The sequence below is a fragment of the Austrofundulus limnaeus genome, unplaced genomic scaffold (genome assembly GCF_001266775.1).
Source record: "Austrofundulus limnaeus strain Quisiro unplaced genomic scaffold, Austrofundulus_limnaeus-1.0 Scaffold1387, whole genome shotgun sequence".
Lineage (NCBI taxonomy): Eukaryota > Metazoa > Chordata > Actinopteri > Cyprinodontiformes > Rivulidae > Austrofundulus > Austrofundulus limnaeus.
The window spans coordinates 35,849-37,693 of NW_013953789.1; the positions used below are offsets into that span (position 1 = coordinate 35,849).

The window sequence follows — 1,845 nt, forward strand, 5'->3', positions numbered from 1 at the left end:
GAGGGGTCTGTGGGTCAGGGAGGGGTCTGTGGGTCAGGGTCGTCTGAGGAGGAAGCAGATGAAGGGATTTGTGCACGGGAACTTTTATTTAAGATTTAGCTTTTTTTTATTTCAAAGGTCCTCATGGCTCAGCAGCAGAAGCATAAATAATACTGTTCAGAAAGCTGATGATAAAGCTGAATAAAAATCTAAGTTTGATTCTGAAGGTAAATTAAATATCTGACAGTGATCATGACACAGTGTGGCTCTAATTCCTCACTTCACCATCTGTGTCGCAGTTTCACGTCTCCAAAATGAGCGTACGCATGGGTCAAAGCTGGCGTGAGGTACCGCACATTTTCACGTCAAGTTTGGATTTTATAAATCACAACCTTGGTGTAAAAAGTGGCGTACGCAGGTTTCTGGGCTCAAATTGTGCTTACGCCAGTTTTATAAATCCAACCCCAGTTAATTTCATTGAATCTGTTAAACCAGACAATAAAGCTCTTTGTGTTTTCCTTGTGCCAGCAGCAAAAGTGTAGATCCAGTGTCAGCTGCAAACACAAAAACAAGTAAAACATTTAAACAAACAGGTTATCACAAGAAATTATCCATTATATTTGTCAAATTTCTTGTCCTATTGTTGATTTTGCTTTAAATTATTATTTAAAAAACTGTTTTTCAGGGCGGAGGGTCTCAAAGAATTCCAGTCCAAATTAACTTCTCCACAGACTCAGGACAGGACAGGACCTTCTGGTGCGAAGGTAAGCGCCGGTGCCGGAGGATCTGCTCGCCAGTTTTTCCCCCTCGGGTCGGACTTTAGTCTCCACGACCGACCGCAGCCCCATCCAGTCCGGGCGGTCCAGTCCAGTGAGCCCCAGGGTCAGCGCTACACAGCAGAGGAGATCGAAGTGCTCAGGTTAATAGAGGATATTAAAAAAAAAATAGTTTTACAGAATTAATTCCCAGAATTTCTTTAATGTTTTAAAGCCTCTATTTTCTACTAAATGTTTCAGGAGTACATCTAAAATCAATGGCATTGCCTATGTGCCCTTCATGAGTGTTGACCTGAAGGAGCGATTTGCATTCCCTGTTCCTTTCTCGTAAGTTTAAACAGTAAACATTTATTTAAGCTTATATCTTTCTTTGTCAGTCCGTAAAATAATATGTAATCTGTGACAGTGGTCAGGGTTTCCCCTAGGTTTTTTTTTAACTGTGGTGGTGGGCTGTTTTTTTTTTGTTTTTTTGTTTGGGGGGTGACAGACATTTAACTATAAATGTTTATTTTTATTCTAATCTGAATCAGTTTAGTGTATTTTGTTAATATTTTTGACAGTTTTGTAGGAATGAACACATTATGTTTATTCAAAATAAACCTGCTTCTTATTACTTCGGTAACATGTTTAAAAGAAAACTTTAGCAGTAAAAATCCTCAAATCATGTCCTGTTTCTACAAATTGTCTTTGTAACACTTAAGAAGAACTCTCAACTCTTGTAGATATTAAAAGGCAACAGTTAAAAATGCAACTATCCAAAAAAAAAAACGTACTTTCAGTCACTAAAAATAATTTATTTACCACATTTTAAGTCTGGGCCCTAAAGGGTTAATGCTCCTGAGACCGTCTGTGCTGCGGCTGGATGGTGACACACAAACACACACACACACACAATGGCTACATTCACACTGCAGGCAAATCCGACCCAAATCCGATTTTTTTGACCCATCTGACTCATATCCGATTTTTTTACGACAGTCTGAACGAGTCAAATCCGATTTTTTTCAAATCCGACCCAGGCCGTTTCAGTATGTGGTTTTAAATAAGATACATATCTGATGTTTTCAAAGTGACTGCAGTGTGAACGCTC

At 39.0% G+C, this 1,845-nt stretch overlaps 1 protein-coding gene across 1 annotated transcript in view; it reads left to right on the plus strand.

The window, feature by feature from the left end:
- Positions 1-1,845, plus strand: part of capn7 (calpain 7) — a gene marked incomplete in the record, with an annotated part of 17,682 nt that overhangs the window by 1,875 nt on the left and 13,962 nt on the right. Inside the window, 2 exon segments of the mRNA XM_014032170.1 lie at positions 665-898; positions 996-1,082. Of these exon segments, the coding sequence (XP_013887624.1) occupies positions 665-898; positions 996-1,082 (321 nt within the window).